We start from the raw sequence: 19,924 nt of genomic DNA on the forward strand, positions 1-19,924 counted from the left end.
ATCCGTAAACTTTTTGAAATTGAGTTAAATACACATATCATAAAATGGCTTATTAAGGGAATGAAACGGTCACTAGGGGTACTCCACAAGGAGGCGTTTTGTCACCACTGCTTTGGCTTCTGGTGATAAACAGCATTTTACTCGATCTGGAATACGGCGGAACAAAGGTCGTGGCCTACGCCGACGATGTGGTCCTGCTGATTGCTGGGAAATTTCCGCAAACTGTTTCGGATCTTATGCAGGGAGCTCTAGTTAAACTATCCAGATGGGCACGCTGCAATGGATTAGACGTGAACCCATCTAAAACTGAGCTCATACTCCTTACAAGGAGGCGGAAAAACCTGTCTTCTCTCTGCCAATGCTGGACGGTGTAATTCTAAGCCTTTCTTCGGAAGCAAAATATCTCGGCACTATCCTAGACCAGAAACTAAGCTGGAAGAGGAATATCGAGGAGCGAGCGAAGAAGGGCTTAAATGCACTTTACACCTGCAAAAACTCCATAGGAATAAGTTTGGGGGCTTAAACGCCATATTATCCGATGGATATATGAGTCAGTCGTCCGACCAATCCTAACCTATGGGGGACTTGTTTGGTGGCATTCCTTAAGGAAAACCACCTTCAGCAAGAATATTGATAAAGTCCAAAGAGTCGCATCGCTACTAATTACAGCTGCGGTCAGGAGCACGCCACAATCCGCTCTAGATACCCTACTCAATTTAAAGCCGTTAGACTTATTTGTAGAGAAACTAGCTGCTAGGTGTGCCCTGCGACTCAATGAACTGGGACAATGGCGGAGTCAATCCTTCGGACACTCTGTCATTCTTAAGTATGTGGAGAAAGTAAGTAATCAGGCTATAGCTAGTGACTATATACTCCCTAGGCACAGCTTTGAATTTCTCGACATCCGCATACCAAACAGGCATATCTGGTCCCGTGGCACTCCACCTTTTAACGGTATGCTGTCTATACTGATGGTTCAAAGATGGAAAGTGGAACGGGTGCTGGAGTCTACTGTGAAAGTTAAAGAGATTGTAGCGTTTATCAGGCAGAAATATTTGCTGTCAGAATGGCTATAGAGCTGCTGGAAAACAGAATCAATGAAGGGGATGAACCGGTGACTATATATGTCGATAGTCAAGAGCCCTAAAAGCTCTAAATTCTTTTATAATCAAATCTATGGCTGTTCTGGAGTGCAAGAATGCCCTGGAAAAGGTTAAGTCGGTTGTCAAGCTCTGTTGAGTTCCTGGACACTACAACATATCCGGCACTGAATCTGCCGATGAATTGGCCAGACGCGGATCTGAGTCAGTAGATCTAGAGATTGAGAGCTCAGTGAAGCCACCTTAATGCCACTTCTTTCAAGTAGTGCATAATCACTATCTTGGAAGATTTCAACAGAATTGGCTATCTGGAAGGGGATCTAACATCTCCAAAAAGATTTGGCCGGTGAACTCTTAAAGGAGATCACGGTCACTCACATCCATGACGAAGTTGGACTTGAAGCTTGTGGTGGGTCTAATCACAGGTCATTGCAACATAAAGGCCATGACATCAAAAAAAAAAAAAGGGGGGGGGGGGGGGGTGACGACACTGAATATTGCAGGCTTTGCCAGGATGAGGAAGAAACAGAAACGGTGGAACACTTACTCTGTCACTGTCCTACCCTTATCGGAGTAAGACATAGGCTATTGGGTAAGCAAATTCTGCCCGACTTGGCATGCCTCTCCGAAACCGAGCCAGCAGATATTCTTCAGTTAGTCAGAAGACTAAAATGGCTAAGGACGACACGCTGACTACACCGTAAATGCAAACCCACTAACTATTCTATTCCCTATCTATATTCTACTCTAACCCCCTAACTTATTTCACATTCACTTTTTCTAAATTAGGATGATCACAATGGGTTAAAGGATGTGTGGCTGTGTAAAACGACCTATTTTACACAGCCACACATCCTTTAACCTAACCTAACCTAAAGGGAATGAAAAAGAGAATCTTGTACTTGGAAATGACAAAATAACCATAAGAAATGGCTTGCCACAAGGAAGTGGCCTAAGCACCATTTTATTCAACATTTACATCTCAAATTTTTTCTACTTTGCCATGACAAGAACATTTTGAAAGCCGAAGAAGTCCTAACAAACAAAATAAATGAGTTAAAATAAAATTCCCACAAATTAAACTAAATTTTAACATGGACAAGCACAAGCTCGTGTGGGGCAAGTTACATTTCGGAACTGGTTGGATCCATTTCCAACTAGAACCGCTGCATTAGGACGAGGGAAACAGCAACTACTTAGCATCTACAACATAGCAGCAAAACTACCACCTCGATACAGATTCGAATTATCCACGGCAAAGGAGTTGGCAAAATGTTTAGCTTTTGACCTACTTGGATCAAATCTAATGAAACTAAACGATCAAATTAACATAAGCTATGGACATGTCTGGAGGAAAGTCAAAAATATCCTACTGCACATAGGCCCAACCAACACAATTGGTTACCCTGTTCATGACGCAATTAATGAAATATCAAGGCAGCTATAGGTGGAAGGTCCCTGAAGTACGTAACCATTGCACAAAATTGTAATTCTCATTTTTATAAAAAAAATTCCAAAAACGTCCAGGAAACCCTCGTTTCATGAATACAATATGAGCGCACAAAATTACCAAAACACTAAATAGAATTTTAAGCGATCACTGTTCTTGTGAGTGCACTCTAGCTAAAACGAACATACTCCCCTCCAATAAATATGACGTATGCTTAACAGAGGACAATGTCTCACACATAATCTTTGACTGCACTATATACAAAAGCTCAAGGAGGTCTTTTACAATGTTAAATGAGTAAGCAAGTTACGGTCTGGGCAGTCTGAAAGTATTGGCGGACTTCTGCGAACATGCTGACATCGAACTCTAAATCACACGCTGACTAGACTAAGCCTATTAATTGGTTAAGGTGCATAACCCCTGTTTCCTTCAGGAGTGGACCAAAATTCCTACTGGAATATAACTTAATAAGAAAAAATATATTCATTTTTCAAATAAAAATTATATTCAAATATAAAATATTTACATATAACGAGTGGCATATATTACAAAAATAAGAAATTATCTATTATTTTCGGCGTTATATCTTCCATATCTTAGGAAAACAAATTGTATTAATCTTATCTTAATTTTTTGTCATAGGTACCCACTAGCAAATTTAAATACGAAATTTGAAACAATATAACAATGTCTCGAAAATCATAAAAATATCGAATATTGAAGGCACCTTTATATAGGGGCTATACGAATAATAATTTTTTTATCATATGTTGTGGAACGCATTAAGATCTTCCAGACGAAATTTGAAAAAAATCCGATACATAATGTTGCTAAAATCATAAAATTACAAAATATTGAGAGGTACCGTTATATGTGAGCTATTCGAAAACGTGGACCGACATGACCCATTTACGAACCTATCCTGCCTACTGGAAAAATACACAGCCTTCTATCTTACTTCGTTCAAAAGATAGAGTGTTTCAACAGATAGACGAATATTTCGAGATGTTACCAACGGAATGGTAAGTTTTATATACCCTCAATTTTATGTAATTGTGTCATGCTGAATAGCTTTTTTCTGTGTACCAAAAAGTCCAGTAAATAATTAAGAATAAATTGAGAAATGACCGAGTTAAAGAAATTCACTTAAGTTTTATAAGTCCCAACAGGATGTTTTTTGTCCGGCCGTAAAAGAACTTTGCTGAACTGATATTACTGGGAAATTCAATGTTTTTAAATTGATTTCTTAAATTTCAATGCTCAAATTAATATATAGATGTTTCAATGTCACATTAAATTATTGCCCCGTGTTTGCTTTTTTTCTAAATATGGAACTGCATAGGCTTAAACATGTCAATTATTAGACTCCACTGTTCCATGGTCTTGGTAATAAAGAAATATGAAAACCTTAAAATTGTCTTACCTAACCATGACTTAAGCAGTAGGTATAACACATGGTACAATGAAGAGAAGGTAGGTCAACTTTGAAAAAATTGCAAGTATAGAGGTCTACCTGTTTGGCTTGTAATGTCAGAATTACTATCAAAACAATAAAAAAGCATACAACTTGTTGCATTGATTTTGAATAAATAATTTAAAACCGCGAAAACTGAATGAATGGTCAAAATTTCTTTTCAATATCATGTTCTATATATCTTTTATGGTTTATTTCGCGACAAAAACTGTAAATTTGTCGATGCATTCGTTGCAATAAGCATTTTGAAAACACCCGAATTTGAATATTTTCTGAACAATTTTTTATTATTGAAAAGAAGACACACACATAAGCAAATGAAGTTGACATATTAAGCCAGAAAAATAAAAAATTTAAATCATATGGTAGTTCTGCGCTACCTTGAATTCATTGTACCATGGTATAACACATTTTTACAGCCAATATTTGACATTTTTCAGGAATTCGGTCTGTTTATTTTTTGGACTTTCGTAATAATGGAACTAGATAACCATCTTAGCAATATTTCATTATTTTAGTATAACATCAGCATCTTCATGCAAATGCTGCTCCAGAGCATTTTTCTCTTCGTATTTCTTATCGAAAGCTGCACAAGAGTTATCCACACTGTCAGCGGCAACCAATAAATTAATAGCTTCTTCTGTTTCCTCTTTCGAATCTTTCGTTGTTTGAGGCTGTTTTATTTCAACTGTGCTTGTAGGACTTTGCCGATCACTGTGGGTTTTGAGATGAACCTTCAGAGTGTAGCGTTCCGTAAAAGATTTTGGACAGAGAGTGCATTGATGTCGCGGCCGGTTTTCTTGGTGGATCATAACATGATGATTGTACGTTTTACGGGACTTGAATGACTGATTGCATATGCTACAAATTACTGGATTGTCTTCGGCTTCATGGCGCAATCTATGATTGTACAGCATATTATCCAGCGAAAAGCGTTCTCCACACTTTTCGCACTGGAATTTCTTCTTATCCCAATGAATTCTCATGTGTCGTAGTGTATTCACGGGTCTGGAGAATCTTTTAGGGCAGTAGCGACATTCATTCTCCGTTTTACCCTCGTGAATGTTCATATGAAGTTCAAGGTATTCTTCATCTTTCCTTGATACGCCACAAATTTTGCACATGTATTGTTTTCCACTGTGAGACTCGTTTATATGGCTTTGCAGCAGGTATTTAGATGTGAAGATCGCTCCACATGTAGGACAGTCCTGTTGGTTACGCTTGCGCTCTCCTCCGGTGCTTGCAATCTCGTCTAAGTCGAAATTCGTTTGGCTACTACCATTACTAAACTCACCAGTCGAATCGTCGACAATTTCCTCGATAACATCTTCTTCCTCAACCTCGATCAATTCCTCTTTCGTGTCGAGGTTTGGATTAAAGGCATCTTCCAAATTTGCGTCGCCCTTAAACTCTAGCTCAATTTGTATGGGTTCCTCATTCTCAAAATGTGGCTGACCGCTTTTCTCAGCTAGAGCGTAGTGCAACTGACATGTTAGACGTTTTTGAGAATTTAACAAATTTACCATTAAATTGTCGTAGCTGGCAAGTTCTCTGAAACAATCGCCACAAACATAGGTGCCATTTTGGAAAATCAACTTGTATTTTAAGCAATTTCCCAAATGCTGGAGTACAACATGTAGTGGCTTTTGAGAAAATGGAACAATTGCTGATAAGACGTCATAAAATTCGTCATTGCATTTGGCAGTGTTTTCTGTGCAAAGGAAACAAACAATGGATTCCATAAGAGAAATTCCAATAGTACTGACGTTACACTATTTATTACAATTAAATAAACAAAATCTAAAGATTAAATTGTGTCGTTCTGGGACGAACTAGTTCAAAGAAAATATTTAATGAATGGAACTATCGGAGCTGCGTTCAGTTCCTTCGTTCGTTAATAAGTCGCCCAGAATCTGCAAGAAGGTAATGCTATGTTCCCATTGCACTTTCAATCATATTGTTCGCTCTCAGAATTAGGTACACGAATTAAACCGTTTATACGGCGCGATTCGTAAGTCACAGTTAAATAATTCATTTTTTCAAAAATTTGTTGATTTGTTTGTCTGTTGATTAAAACGAGAATTTATACCAATATACATGAAATTCTCACTAATATGAATAGAACAAATTATTGTTTTTCTCCCAAAGATTTATTATACCATTAATTTTACAATTTTCATTCATTTTTTTTAACTTTTAACTTTTTGTGAAAATGTTGACATTTTGAACATATTTTTGTATTTTTCTATTTTAAAATTCAGCTAAAGAGACATTTATCAAATCTTTTTTCTGCCGATACAAAAATTTTGAAAATATTGCCCCTTTTGTTTTCAGTTTTCTGCATTTCTGTAACTGTTTTACCTCCTTATTGTACCATGGATATTACCATTTTAATTTCATCATGCAAACTTATTTGTATTTGAATAAAAGTGTATACATGTGGAATTATCGACAAGTAGTTGAAACGATCGAAAAAATATTTGGCGCAATGTTAATTGAAGGCGAAAAATATTAAAATTGATTTAAACAAACCTTAAATTAATTTGATAATAAAAAAGAAAAGCAATGATATTTAATAGTCATCTTCACGACTGGTATGCAAGAATGTAGAACTTTTTACTACTTATGAAATCGAAAAAAGATCGCAAAGGTAGTAGATTCTTACAGGTTCTGGAACAGACCAATAGATGAAGTTATAGAAAACATATGCTCTGTTCCAGAACCTGCAATTTACTATTTTTTTCAATTTTTTTATCATACCGGCAAAACCGTTATCATAGTAAAAAGTTTTACATTCTAGCAGCTCTGTAATATACAAAATACACTCACTCTTTCGAAAAACAAAAAAATATATATTTTCAGAATCAGTGATTGGAAGTCACATTGCGGCGCGCGCATAAGGGATCTTAACCACTTTTGTCATGGAATTGATAGATTATACAGTTTGGGTCATATTTTTGAAAATAAATTCAGGTCTTCCAAAAATCTTTCGCGCTATTTTTATAATTTTTAGAGTAACGAGAAAAATAAAAATATCCCATCTTCATTATTTTTCATTCTTGACCCTTGATTTTAATCGGAATTTGGTCAAAAATAGACGAAAAACACACTAATATAAATAGAAGAAAAACTTGTCTCTATTTCAAAGAGCAATTCTATTAATAATAATCATCAATTACTGTTGTATAGGAAATTAAGTAGTTTTTTAATAGTTTAGGATTGCGATAAGCATTTTTTAAACACCCAAATTTAAATTTTCCGAACAATTTTTTATTATTGAAAAGAATACATACAGATAAACAAATAAAGTTGACAAAATGAGTCAAGAAAATAAAAAATTAAAATCATTAGCCTTACCTCTATTTTATTGTACCATGGTAAGGTATAGCTAACAGCTGATTACATTTTTTTATATTGTCCGACTTCAGCCAATTTTATGTTTGCATTTATTGGTTTAAAAAACAAAAGCAATAATTGGAAGAAGCATGCATTGCAAGGCGCGTATTAAGATATTAGCCAGTTTTAACATGCAATTGGAAGATTGAACAGTTTGGATCATATATGTATTTGAAAATATTCGAGGCTTTTAATTCATTATTCGCGCTGTTTATCTCATTCTAAAAATGATGAATAATATAAAATAAATAAAAAAGTTGTTGCATATATTTTTGAATAATTCTGTTCTACCTCTTTGTTGCACCATGGATATTATTATGAATGAGTGTCATTATTATGATTAAGAATAGTGCCATGTAAATGAAGAATGGAAAAAATGTTTCAGTGGTAACGAAAACATGCTATAAGGAAAGATTTCTCATGGGTAACATAATACAGGTAACAGCAAGTGTTGTTATACAACAATCGTAACAACAACCACATACAAATTTGTTTTTGTACGTAACACAAGTGTCAGAGTTATGTGTTCAAAAATGTAAACAAAATAATTAATTTTCAATAAATTATGTTAATTTGGAAAATATATATTTTTGGAATTTGGATTGTTAAATTGAAAATACAGAAGAATAGTTCTTAAATTATTTAATTTTAATGCTTTCACATCATTCCCCTGAATGTATAGTTGTTAGCTGTTGGATCTAAACTCTCAACACTTTCAATTTAAAACCAAACAGCATACATACATAAAGTATTCTACACTTTCTAATGTTATGAAACATAAAATATAGGAATATATTATGTAACGTGCTGTCTGTGTTCCTTAACTGCAAAAAAAGTTTCCGAACCATCGCCTTGGAGTTTTGTTAAGTACAACGGCGATTTTTTCTATTATTCATGGTGGAAAAATACAGGTAGATGCATCAACGCTTGGGAATAACGCTTGATACGTCAAAAAATTTTAAAGTTTTTTTTCAAATATAAGTAGATTTTTATATGTTTTCTTATACGACGTCACTCGGAGGTTATTATAATTCCCGTTTATCAACAATTTTTACAAATTTAAATAATTTTTCATTCAACATTTTCAATTCCAAAATTGGTTTGACAGTTCATTGTCCCAGCAGCTGTGTCGATGCGTCCACCTATATTCTTCTACCATGCTATTATTAGGTAAAAATATGTTCACATTGCCCTGCAGTGAAATTTTATATTAAAAAAGGGTATACCTATAAAAAATCTTAAATAAAAAAACTATTTAATTCTTCACACTAAATTTCCTGAGCGAACACTCATAGTTGTACATAGTTCAAATCAAATTACTCTCAGAACAACGAAAAAATATGTTCCATCCATAACAAATGAGAGCATTAATCAAAAAAAATAAATTATGACATTTAAAAATTTTAAATAGAAAAATGTAATGAAATTTTCAAAATTTTTGGGAAGACTGAAAATTATGAATGAAAACTACAATGTTGAATGGCATAGTATGTACATTCAAACGAAAGAACATTTTGTTTTCTCTCTCATTCGAGGTACGCATTTTGTGAACGAGTTGAAATTTCCACAGAAAACTGCAAACAAAATAGGCAATATTTTCAAAATGTTTGTATTGACAGAAAAAATGTTTGACAAGTGTCTCTCCAGCAAAATTTAAAAAAAGAAAAATACAAAAATATGTTCAAAATGTCAATATCTACACAAAAAGTTGAAAACATGAATGAAAATTGTAAAATTAATGATATAATTACTCTTTGGAAGAAAAACAAAAATTTCTTCTATTCATATTAGTGAGAATTTCATGTATTTTTGTAAAAATTCCTATTCAAATCAACAAACAAAATTTGTGAAAAAAGGAATTATTTTACTATGAATTACGAACCGTGCCGTATGAACGGGTTAATTCGAGTACTTAATTCTGAGAGCGGACAACGTGATTGAAAGTGTAATGAGAACATACCATAAACGTACCAACAGGAAAGGAACCATACAATACAATCGAAACTGTACATGGTAGAAGAATATAGGTAGACGCATCGACACAGCTGCTGAGACAATGAACTGTCAAACCAATTTTGGAATTGAAAATGTTGAATGAAAAAATTATTTAAATTTGTAAAAATTGTTGAAAACGCGAATTATAATAACATCCGAATGACGTCTTATAAGAAAATATTTAAAAGTCTACTTATATTTAAATAAAAAAAACATTTAAATTATTATTTTGACATATCAATGCTCCCAATCGTTGATGCACCTACCTGTATTTTTCTGCCATGAAGCTGTAGAATGTAGTTCCGATAATTCTATTCACGCAATAATTCCTTTGAACTAGCTCCTACCACAACGACACATCTCTCTGTGTTTGTAAACAGAGAAAAATTATTTAAGTTATTTTTTCTTTAAATTCGTATAGTTTAAGGCTTTCCGCGGAAACCGAAAGGGAAGCCACTGGGGAAAATGAGCCGCCCAATGTGCTACATTTGCCAAGAATCCAACCAAAAGCTTCTGTACAATGAAGAAGTGTACAAAGCAAAAGCCCCCAAATCAAAGAAAACAATTCTCGATGTAATAAAACACATTTCAAGGGTCATAAAAGTAACATTCGATGTCCCAGCAAAGGCGCGGATTTGCATTTCATGCTATAAAGAACTAGTTCGCTATGACTGCTGCGTTGTGGAATTGCTACAAGTGCAGAAAATTATTACGGAAAAAATTAATAATAGAGCTAAAGTTGTCAAGGCGTCATACGCCTCGACATTAAAACCTGTTAAGCAACAAGCGCCGAATAATGTCACTGAAAACGAGGACCACATCATTAAGGATGATGATGGTAGTGATTTCGATGTAGAAGAACCGAAGGAAGAAAATACTTTTGATAGCGACGAAATTATTGACGAATCCGATTTTGTCGAAGACGAATTTGAAGATTCAGGAGCAGATGGATCAATTTCGAGTGGCGATTTTGCATGCCCTGTGTGTAACATGAAGTTTTTGAATCAGAAAGAAGTTGATTCGCACTTGGATACTGAGCATAAATCCAGAGTGACCTGCAGCGAGTGTGGCGTACAGGTTAGGAGCGAAGAATATTTGGTACTCCACATGAACATACATAATGGAAAGACAGAAACTGAGTGTAGTTTTTGCGACAAGAAATATGCCCGTCGTGCGAACGTTATTCGACATATGGAAATACATTTCGACCAAAAGAAACATCAATGCGAACGCTGTGGAATGTTTTTCTCACAATCTACAGTATTTTTTAACCATCGCCTGCAACATGAAGCCGAGGACAACCCACTTATTTGTCCTGTATGTAGCCAAAGTTTCAAAACAAAACGCACCTACAAACGGCATATGATTACTCATCAGGATGATAGACCACGCTACGGATGTGAGGTCTGCGGCAAAGTATTTGTTGACAAATATACACTTAAGATGCACATGCAGACTCATCACCAAGGGGACGAGAATGAAACTCCAAAGAAGAAAAAGAAGCAAAATGAAGAACAAGAGCAGGTTTTGTTCACATGCGTTATATGTCATGATATATTCCTAATGCGAGATTTATTCAATGAACACATGCAAAATGAGCACGACGTAGTAATGGATACATAAATCTTTATTTTATTCTTTAAAAAATATGTAACTAGGTTTAGTAAGAAAAATAAAATATTGTTTCAGCGTTCGAATCTGCTGCCAACAAAGCAATGGAAGCACTAACCATGGTAGAGGAATATAGGTAGCATCAACGCTTGGAAACATTGATTGATATGTCAAAATTTTTAAAATGTTTTATGAAAAATAAGTGAATTTTTATGTTTTTTTTTTACGACGCAAATCACAGGTGGTTATAATATGAATTTTTCAACAATTTTTACAAATTTTAATAATTTTTCATTCAACATTTTCAATTCCAAAATCGGTTTGGCAGTTCATTGTCCCAGCAGCTCTGTCGCTGCGACTACCTGCATTCTTCTACCATGGCACTAACATAAGCTACAACTGCACTGTTTGCTTGTTTATCGTGGCCATCTACCAATCACAATAATTTTTACATACCTACGTTTTCAATATTTAAAAATTTTGCGACCCGTAAATTATATCTGTTTTATTATTCTATGCAGTAAACGGCAGAATTGTGCAATCACTGTCACGCATCGTCAGCAGTGATATGGAATTGATCGCAAAATGGAAATAATTGTGCAGCAATTTTTCGTTTTTGACGACTATTTATTGTGCTGTGACGCTTCCAGTCTTCAACATAAGTATTTAAAAAAAAAAACTGGCAGCAACACTGGATTTATTACCTAATGAAGATCGGATCTAAAAGATAGAAACGGCTATTTCAATTCTAATGTCACAAGCTTTGTAAATACCCATAACAATATTAACTTTTATAAGTGTATAGAGTCCAATGAATATAAAACCTTTAATATTTGTGATGAAAAATCTCATATTCAAAAATAAACAAAATTTGTAGATATCAAAGCTCGACTTTCATTTAACAGTGGAAAAACGTTAATATCCTTCATCCGAAATTTCAATAGTATAATCAGAATAAGTTTTCAATAAAACTTTCCTAGACTCTGAATGATCGGCTTTTCCATAGCCCTGTAAAGAAAATAATATTAGCGACAATACAGAAATATTAACATGTGTTTATATTGCCTGTGAGTATCCGTAGACTTTTATTAGTTTCGCCGAAGGATTGTGTTCAATTCTACCACCTCCTAAACATTCGGTATCCAGACCCAAACCTTGACAAGAGGTGCTGGCACGTTCGTATATGTCAGCTAAATATATTAAAAATGTATTAACTTTCATTTCCCAAGGAAAAATAACTTACAGTGCCATTGACAATCAGCATAGCCCCTAACAATTAGTTTGCTGGGTTCCACGCCATCGGCTTGTTGTTTACCGTAGACTTTTATAAGAACGTATTTAAAAATGCCCTCTTCAATGTCCACATCTTTAACTGCTTCTAATTTAGGGTCGCTCATTTTACAAGCCCCGGTAGCTTAGAGTACAATATTAAAGTTGAATATACAAATAGAGTAAAGTAAATTATACTCACTGTATCCTGAACAGAATAGGGGACGGCAAAATACCAATCGCTGAACTGCAGTTCTCGCAGTTTTCAACATGTCTTTATGACACAACCAACAGCTGTTTGTGAAATTCAAACTGACGGACACATTAGGACTGTTTGTTTACCATTTGCTCTGTTATAGAACAGCAATAATGTAAACGTTTTTACGCCATGAAAAAATTACTAAGGTACCCGACTTCTGCCAATTTTGTGTATGTACTTATTTTTTTGAAAAATAAAAACAAAATATTTTCAAAACCAATGATTGGAAGACACGTAGATTGCGGCTCGTGCATTAAAGCTATTTACCAGTTTAGGCTGGATCATATTTTTGAGCGAAAATCAAGGCAGTTCATTCATTTTTCGGGCTGTTTAATTCAATTTAAAAATGAGGGAAAAAATTAAAGCAACTTCTTTCATATAATTTTGAATGTGTCTGACAGGAAGCGGACTTAGCGTCAGGGCTGTATTTCTACGAAACTGTTCTACCTTCTTATTGTACCATGGTATTAACCAAATACGCCTGGTGCATATCTTAAAATCTACCAACGGATACATAGACAAATGAAGATATAGACAACGAAATGCTCTCACCGTTTATCTTCGAAAAAAAATCGAATCAGCAGATGTCGTCTATATCGTTTTAGGGGTTTGAGTGGGAATATTGAAGTCACTCAATTCTAAAACGTTAAAAATATCAAAAACTGTAGGATATTTGTCAGTTGAAAATTATTTCATAAAAAAAGAAATTTGAAAAGTACGTGATGACATCGAAAAATATGGGAATATTCCAGTGAAATTCTTGAAAACGATAAAATGTGTTTTCGAAGTCGAGTGGCTTGAACGCGTAAATCAGCATGTTGACTATGCAAAACATGATGAGAGCCACCTGGAAAAAAAGACAAAACTAACTTTTCGTTGTCTATATCTTCATTTGTCTATGACGGATAACGTTGTAAAAATGGATCATTTTTATGCAAGCCACACACTATACAATTGGTTGTAAAACTTGGAGAGTTCTCAAATTGTGTGTTTTTGTCACAAACGATACAACTTAGTGTACAACTTCTTTGTGCAACTTCACTTTTCGTAGAGCTTATTTGAGTTAAAATGACACCGGAAAAAAATCATGCTCTATAATTGACTCAATAGCTTTTATTTATAATTAATTTTTGAAATCCCATTCAATAAATTGAAATTCCTTTTTTATAAATACATTAAAATCACATATTTGATTGGATTTCGTATAGTTTTGATGTGCGAATCAATGGTGTTGCCTCTTCAAAAATAAAAACAACATGCCAAATATCAAAAAATTTTGATTTTTCATACAACCGAGACACAACTTCGTACAACCGGGCCACAAACGATACAATCTTGAATACAACTTCTCCCAGTTGAACAACCAGTTGTAACGTGTGTGGCTTGCATTATAATTTACTGGACTGTTATATTTTCAAATTACAAACATTCACATTTTTCGTATTACTAATTTATTGGTCTGTTCCAGTACCTGCAAGAATCTACTAGTTTTGCCATTTTCTTCGATATCATAAGGGGAAAATCGGTTATCGTAGTAAAAACTTTTACATTCTTACAGTTCTGGAACAGTCCCTATATTTTTAACACACAAATTAAGAAATTATTCAATTGTTTATAATTATAAAAATGATCTGTTGGTAGATTTTAAGATATTTTTCAATTGTCAAAGGTTCAACTTTCCAAAATGCTCAAATTGTGCTAATACCTTTTTCGGGTCCAGAGATATGGGTCTTTCCATCCGCATAACCCGATTCTAACCAGTTCATTAAAATTATGTTTTCAGTAAAAAAGGTTTATTGGAATTACAAAAGTTTTCTAAATTTGACACTTTTTGTAAATAGCCTTCGGCCAGGACTTGAGATTTTCTCCTCTGGATATGTCCCACACCGGCTAACGCGAACCAAAGTTTTCTAAATGTGATGCTTTTGTAATCCAACGACGGTTCGCGTAGCTTTTTTTATTGAAAACATAGTTTTAATGAACTGGTTAGAATCGGGTTATGCGAGTGGAAAGACCCTTATCTATGGACTCAGTAAAGGTATGTTTTATAAAAAAATCCGGGTCCAAAAAATTCGGTAATTTGACTATAACTTCCGAACCACTTACAACTTTAACAAAACAATACAAAATGATATGATTCCTTTTTTTGTTTAGTGCAATCATAATAAAGATTAACAAATGAAATTAAACCAATAGATGATTGGCACCAATGGTTTACAAAGTGTCACAATGCTAGCTGTGGGGATAAATGATTACTTCTGATGTGATGATTAGTTGCTGTTGCTTCTCTTATTCCTTTTAAATACCTTTGTGTGAATACTTATGTGTTGGTGTTACCAAAAAAAAACTGGTGGTTGCTAGTTATTGCTTATCATCAGAAGATTTTGTTTATGGTGTAAATTTGGAATTTGTTTTGTAAGTTATTTGTTTTTGTTTTTCATTTTCTCTGCTACTAATTGTGTTTTTTTTGTAAAGAATAAAATGTTGTAAATTCCCTTATATTTAGTCTATAATTTCGACATAATTTGCCGGAAACAGTCTACAAGTGCCATCTGGTCCAAGACCTTGCCACCAACCCTCATCGATATCGGGTAATTGGATCCGGCTCTTTTCGGGGTTTTGAACCCGGACTTTGGCGTCAAAAATCTGGGTTCCCGTGTCCGTTCCGGTATCAGGGTAAAAATATCTACCACTGGAAAAAATTTTGAAAAAATTAAATTGTCTTTACTAAACTAGAGTTAAGCCACATTTTTTGTACGGAATAGTTTTTTTTTCAATAGTTTGTGAAGAACTAGCAAATGTAGTTGGAGCCATGGTACAATAAAAAGGTAAGGTAGAGCTACCAGCTGATTACAATTTGTTTCTAAGTGTGCCCGACTTCTGCCAATTTTGTGTATGTATTTGTTGTTTTGAAAAATAAAAATATAATATTTTCGAAATCAATGATTGGAAGAAACTTAAATTGCGGGGCACGCATTAATAATACTTACGAGATTTACCATGAAATTGAAAGATTGAACACTTGGGATCATATTTTTGAGAGAACATCCAGGCATTTCATTCATCTTTTGCGTTATTTGACTCATTTTAGAAATGAACAAATATATCAAATAAATTAAAACAACTTGTTGCCTATAATTTTGAATAACTCTGACAGGAAGCGGGAATAGCCTTAAGCTGCCCTCAGACACACCAACAGTTGGCCCAACTTGTCACTTTTAAGTTTTATGAAAAAGTTGGTCGGTCTCCTCGCACGTACCAACTTTTCATACAACTGTTGTACCATGGTACAATGAAGAGAAGGTAGGTCAACTTTGAAAAAATTGCAAGTATAGAGGTCTACCTGTTTGGCTTGTAATGTCAGAAATAGTATCAAAACAATAACAAAATCAAACAACTTGTTGCATTTATTTTGAGTAAATAATTGAAAACCGCGAAAACTGAATGAAAGGTCAACACTTCTTTTCAAAACCAGGTTCTATATATCTCTAAAAAATTATTTCGCTACAAAAACTCTAGATTTTGTCGATGCATACGATGAAATAAACATTTTGAAAACATCCGAATTTGAATGTTTTCTGAACAATTTGTTTGTTATTGAAAAAAAAAAACACATACATAAACAAAAAAAGATGACATATTAAGCCAAGAAAATAAAAAAAAATTGAAATCATATGGTATCGTAGCCCTACCTTGATATCATTGTACCATGTGTTGTACCAACTTTTCATTTACAAAGTATTTTAGAAGCGTCAACATGGACTCGGATGCTCATGCGCTACTTGGAATTGATATAATTTTAGAGGAAGAAGAAGAAAGACAACTTGCGCTCAGCGCTCAGCTTATGTATGTGCTGCTTCACCAAAGTCAAGACATAAATGAAGAAAACACTGAAGTTGGTACAACTTGCCCTCGCATGCACCAACAGTTGGCCCAACTTACGAAATTATCAAAAATTTTTGATATTTCCAACCAACTTCAACCAACTTCAACCAACTTTCGAAAAAGTTGTACAACTAGCCCTCAGACGCACCAATAGTTGTACTAACTTGTCACAAGTTGGGCCAACTGTTGGTGTGTCTGAGGCAGCTTTAGGGCTGTATTTCTGCAGTTTTACGAAGCTGTTCTACCTCCTTATTGTACCATGGTTGGAGTCTTTCAGTTCTGGAATACAACTATGTTTTGTAATCGTTACTGAACTTATCGTTTTTTACGATTGTACTGAACTATAAACAATTGAAAGTTTATCGGGTTTTGTATCATCTCTACTCAAAATCTATATAAACAAAAGTTCGTCTTGTTTTCTGGTTTTTAATAATAGAAATTTTTTTGAAAATGTCCCATACTATGGGGGAATTTGTTCGTTGCTTCCTTTGTCGTAAAAAACACACTTCGCCTCACAAAATAATTGAGGGCAGCATCTGTCCAGCATCCAGGAAGAGTGTCAAAACTGTCCTTTTGCACTTGGCTCGATGCGGAAAATTCCAGTTGCTGATAGCCAGGGGAGAATGGCTGTGTCGTCTTTGTTTTATTAAGATTGTGGATTACGACACCACATTTATAAACCTTACCCGGAAGCAAAAGGTTCTTACCACATTGGTTGAGAAAGCTGTTACAACGATTGATAGCGACATTGAAGCGGAGTGCCTCCAAGAAATGTCACACATGGAAGAAATTAATGACGAACATTTTTTCGATGACGCCAACGTATCTGATAGAGAAATAGCCGAAACAATTTTTGAAGTTATTGGAGGAAACAGTGAAAAAAAGCGAAAAGTCACTAACCATGGGAAGCCAAGACAGGAAAGAAACATTGAGTCTGCAGGATCTGACAGCGGCGAAGACGTTGAAGCCCTAGCAGAAGGTGAAACAATACAGTGCAATCTATGTGCAATGAGATTTAAAAATCGAACACACCATCAGAGGCATGTCGTTCAAGTCCACAAAAAGTTTAGTTGTAAAATGTGCTCATTCAGTCACAGAAACGAGGACTATGTGATGCTGCACATGAATATACATGAAGGAAAAAGTGAAAATCAGTGTCGTTTTTGCAATAAAGAATTTACGACCAAAATCAGTACAATACGTCACATGGAAGTACACATGGACACAAAGAAGTATCAATGCGATAAATGTGGTTTAGTTTTCTCCCAGACAACAGTGCTTTATAACCACAAATTACAGCACGAAGCCGAGGAGAAGCCGTTACGCTGTGAAATTTGTAATCAAATTTTTAAAACCAAACGAACGTTCCGACATCACATGGTCACACACCGTGCGGACAGGCCACGATACAGTTGTGAATATTGTGGAAAGACCTTTACGGAAAAATATACACTTAAGGTTCACAAACGTACCCATCCTGAGTCGGGTGGGGCGGCAGTTAATCAAAGCGATTCAGTTCCGAATCAGTACCAAAATAATCAGCCACAGGCTCTTCAATATGAAGAACATCAAGTACAAGCCTACAACAGCTCACAGGTCGGGTATACTCAGCCGCAGCCATCTTCCACTTCTTCCAACAATATTGGGACGAAATTCGGTTGCATAATATGTGACCAACATTTTAATGGCAAGGATAGCTTGAATAAACACATGGAGAAGGAGCACGATGTTATACTCAAATCTCTGAGTATTGCCAATTTTACGCAATATGAAGTTGTAACAAACGAATCGCGAAAAGCTTGTTATATATGTGGTCAAATATTCAGTACCCAACATAATTTAGATTATCATTTAGTAAATGTACACGAGGTTACATTAAAATAGTCAAAAAGGTAAAAAAGTAATAAAAAACACAACAAACCGAAATTATGATGCAGAATTTGGTATGTGTATTCTTAAACAGGACCTTTGTTGATAGTAAGACAATCAAAACTGATATTTGTTAGAAACGAAAAATTGAGTTACTACATGAAAATCTGTGTTTCTTTTATTCAAGTATTTTTGGTTTCCGAAAAACAACATACATCCAAACTTACTCATTTACAGAATATCAAATATAAGATTTTTATATATTTTTTATAATTTCTACCATGCTATGGAGGCTATATTTAATTTGCCATTCCATTTCCATCTTCACACCAGACCTTGGGTTAATAAATTTTGGCCCTTTGTGGTAAGATACTTCATGGAGTTGACCGATATTGTCCTTTTTAGCAAAGTAGGAGCAAAATCAGATTATCCTTTCTCTTTCTGTGCAGCAAATTATTTCCTTTGAAAATTTCGACATTTTGTGGGGGAAGGAGTGGACCGATATTGCCCATCTCCGAACTCGATCTAAGTTTGACAATAATATTACGATGTACCAAGTTTGGATCAAATTGGATACTCCCTTGGAGAGTTATCTTGTCCACCAGCCAGACAGACGGACGGACGGACATCGCTAGATCGACTCTTAATGTCCAGAAATGGATTTGGTCCAAAGAGACCTAGGGTCTAAAACCTTTATTTCGATTATGCACGTTTTGGACGTATCAAATGATATATACCCTCTCTAGCCATATGGCTGAGGGTATAAAAAATTAAATATTCAGTTTTATAATATTATGCTTTTATTTTCTATATTGACTGCGTTACCTAAATTTCAAATTAGCGTATACAAATATTAAAATTACCTTCACAATTATCAAATGTTTCGTACTTTCGTATTACACAAATGCGCCATATCTTAAAATCAACAAATAATGTTGCAAAAATCATTTTAAACATTTAACCAAATGTAATATTTTCCAATTACAAACATTCACATACACACAAAAAATTGTTCAAATGTCAATTTTGAAAATGTTCATCTTTAACATTTTGTACGTCCTACGCCATGTTGGATAACATTTATATAAATATATGTGTTTTACTTGTGTAGTCAAATACGTCGACTGAGTACTTCGAATTTTAGGCAACGGTAAAAAAAACTAACAGCGTTACCTAAAATTCGACGCACTCGGTCCACGTATTTCACCACAAAAGTGAAACACATGTATTTATGTGGTACCCTAATACGTCTGTTGCTATCACGGAAGAATGGGTCGTTCGGTTCATATTTTCAACCAAATCATCACAAGGTGGATCAGGTTGATTAAATTTGTAATTTAACACACAAATCAGATGTTAGTATCTTTAAACTTCATTTTTACTAAAAATAAATGCAGCAACTTTTGTTTATTTCACACTTTTTTCACAAAATTTTAATATAAGAGAAGCTGTAATTTTATGGAACTTTTTGGAGTCTTGTACATATGCTTTTCTGCACTTTCAATGCTATCGATTTCACTTGCATCTGCGGTTTGAAGAGAACTCAATTAAATGTTGATCGTAACTTAAGGTGTGATGATTTTTAAATTATTTTCTTGACATTGTCGTTGGACAGC

At 34.6% G+C, this 19,924-nt stretch overlaps 4 protein-coding genes across 4 annotated transcripts; 2 read left to right on the forward strand and 2 right to left on the reverse strand.

Moving 5' to 3' along the window:
* Positions 1–4,449: 4,449 nt before the first annotated feature.
* Positions 4,450–5,882, reverse strand: LOC101894993 (serendipity locus protein delta). Its single transcript, XM_005188292.4, has one exon. It carries the CDS (start codon positions 5,764–5,766, stop codon positions 4,534–4,536), a length of 1,233 nt encoding a protein of 410 aa, XP_005188349.2. The 5' UTR covers positions 5,767–5,882; the 3' UTR covers positions 4,450–4,533.
* Positions 5,883–9,729: 3,847 nt separating this feature from the next.
* Positions 9,730–11,131, forward strand: LOC101898896 (serendipity locus protein beta). Its single transcript, XM_005188316.4, has one exon. It carries the CDS (start codon positions 9,881–9,883, stop codon positions 11,036–11,038), a length of 1,158 nt encoding a protein of 385 aa, XP_005188373.1. The 5' UTR covers positions 9,730–9,880; the 3' UTR covers positions 11,039–11,131.
* Positions 11,132–11,815: 684 nt separating this feature from the next.
* On the reverse strand, positions 11,816–12,652 carry LOC101895156 (sex-regulated protein janus-A). Its single transcript, XM_005188293.3, has 4 exons — positions 12,498–12,652; positions 12,270–12,440; positions 12,092–12,216; positions 11,816–12,034 (listed from the first exon to the last, which is right to left on the reverse strand). The coding sequence occupies exons 1-4, from the start codon at positions 12,565–12,567 to the stop codon at positions 11,942–11,944; spliced, it is 459 nt and encodes a 152-aa protein (XP_005188350.1). The 5' UTR covers positions 12,568–12,652; the 3' UTR covers positions 11,816–11,941.
* A 4,170-nt stretch (positions 12,653–16,822) lies between these two features.
* Positions 16,823–18,378, forward strand: LOC101895326 (serendipity locus protein delta). Its single transcript, XM_005188294.4, has one exon. The coding sequence runs from the start codon at positions 16,890–16,892 to the stop codon at positions 18,321–18,323; it is 1,434 nt and encodes a 477-aa protein (XP_005188351.2). The 5' UTR covers positions 16,823–16,889; the 3' UTR covers positions 18,324–18,378.
* Positions 18,379–19,924: the final 1,546 nt, after the last annotated feature.

Source organism: Musca domestica, unplaced genomic scaffold, assembly GCF_030504385.1.
Source record: "Musca domestica strain aabys unplaced genomic scaffold, Musca_domestica.polishedcontigs.V.1.1 21, whole genome shotgun sequence".
Classification (NCBI taxonomy): domain Eukaryota; kingdom Metazoa; phylum Arthropoda; class Insecta; order Diptera; family Muscidae; genus Musca; species Musca domestica.